The 1,727-nt window shown below is 38.1% G+C and overlaps 1 protein-coding gene across 1 annotated transcript; it reads right to left on the bottom strand.

Annotated features, from left to right (window-relative positions):
• Positions 1-991: 991 nt before the first annotated feature.
• FOMMEDRAFT_157373 (uncharacterized protein) lies at positions 992-1,212 on the bottom strand (the record flags this gene model as incomplete). Its single annotated transcript, XM_007267523.1, has 2 exons — positions 992-1,015; positions 1,084-1,212. 2 exons carry the CDS (start codon positions 1,210-1,212, stop codon positions 992-994), a joined length of 153 nt encoding a protein of 50 aa, XP_007267585.1.
• Between the last annotated feature and the right edge of the window lie 515 nt (positions 1,213-1,727).

Here is a 1,727-nt window from a genome sequence, read left to right as displayed (position 1 = left end):
TTTTTGCTCATTTTACTTTATTTTTTTCTGGAATATGAAAGACACTTCAAAAGTATAATTTTTACAACTTAGATTATGTAATTTGGTTAAGTATTAGTTGAGTTATAATAGATTTTGTATTTGAGTGTACTTAGTATAACAAAACTCACAAATCATGTATGTGACAATATTTATGAAAACAACAGTAATTGTATTTTCTGCAAAACATAGTAAGCAGTCTGATGTTTAGTCCTTCAGAATGACTGTCTATGTGAGAATATGCCTTTTAACAAGACCAGTCAAATTAAATACTAAATTTTGTACTTAAGGAATTATACAATTATTATCAGTCATATGTATTATAAGATAATGAGTTTATCATAAGACAATGACTTTATAATGTCTTAGTTAGAATATATACAATATAAGGACAAGAGACACTGAGCAGTGAGAGGCAAGGTTTTGGTGGGCTTGTTCCCTCTAGTGTTGTTGTGGGCTCTGGTCAAAAACTCCCCCTTGTCCATTCCAAATAGGAAAGAACTAACTACATGAAGAAAGTGATTATGTAATCCAAAGAATTAATAAAATCAAGAAGATCTGATAGTAACTAAAATCAGAACTCTTCACCTCCCCAAGCTTTAAATAGTGACTGTCCTCAGTCACTTGCTTTAAGAAGCAATAATGAAGGGTAAGTATAAGGAGTGTGGGTAAGGATAAAAGGTATTAATCAAAGTAAGATAAGGAAACAAAGAGTGTGAGTCTCAAGTAAGAATGAGTGTCCATAAAAGAAAGGAGTATAAGGGGATGTTAGAGAAAAGAGAATGTAACCTGTACTAAGGCCAAAGGCTTGCCAGACCAATCCTCTCCAACTCTAACATAGATGGTAGTAGTAGTGAGTAGTGGGTTTCATCTAACAGCTGCTTGGGTCTCAACCTGACACTTCTGGTTCTGATCTGCTGAGTCTGTCAAGGTCAAAATCTGATTACTGTCCTTGAAATCCTTTGTCTTACACTCAGTTAATGTGAAGAACAGCCTCCTGATTATCATGTCAAACATTGTGTCCTTCACTACATGAACTAGCATCACTATTGATATTCCACCTACTGACACCTTGAGTCTTGGAATGACACCTTTGATTGTAATTGATCCTGCATTTGCTAGCCTGAGGTTCATCCACACTTGCTCCTTTGGTACTCCCAAGTGTTTCCAAACGTCTTCACACATCATGTTCATAACAGCTCCCTGGTCCAGTAAGCTCTCAGTCTCCAATTTGTTGTTCAGCTTTACTATTACTAGCCTGACTGGTACACTTCCAGCCTTGTTGTTACTGACTAGGGTGCCTATCTGACACTCCCTTGCTCAACACTACTCTGATCTGACAGCTTCTGACATCCTCCCACATAATCTGCTTGTGCTCAGTATTCTCACTAGGCTTGACTGATTCTCATTGTCTTAGCACTTGATCCTTACAGATACACTTCTGACCTTGTTCATCTGGCTTGCTACTGCCCTTCACAATGGCCTCTACTGCTCATCCATTACACTATTCTCCCTTGTCCTCACTAGTACACTTCCAGCCTTGTTTGCCACACTTGCTCCTCTGCTCCACTCTTGTTCTTGTTCTCCAGCTTGAATCTGACTCAATCTGACATAATCTACTACTTTCCTGTACAATCTGCTTGTTCTTAGCTCTGCTGCTAGGCTTGACTGTGCTTTGTCATCCTTGCATACAACACTTGTACCTGTGT

This window comes from Fomitiporia mediterranea (assembly GCF_000271605.1).
Source record: "Fomitiporia mediterranea MF3/22 unplaced genomic scaffold FOMMEscaffold_7, whole genome shotgun sequence".
Taxonomy (NCBI): Eukaryota; Fungi; Basidiomycota; class Agaricomycetes; order Hymenochaetales; family Hymenochaetaceae; genus Fomitiporia; species Fomitiporia mediterranea.
The sequence above is the reverse complement of the archived record's forward strand: the minus strand, read 5'-3'. Positions and strand labels throughout refer to the sequence as shown.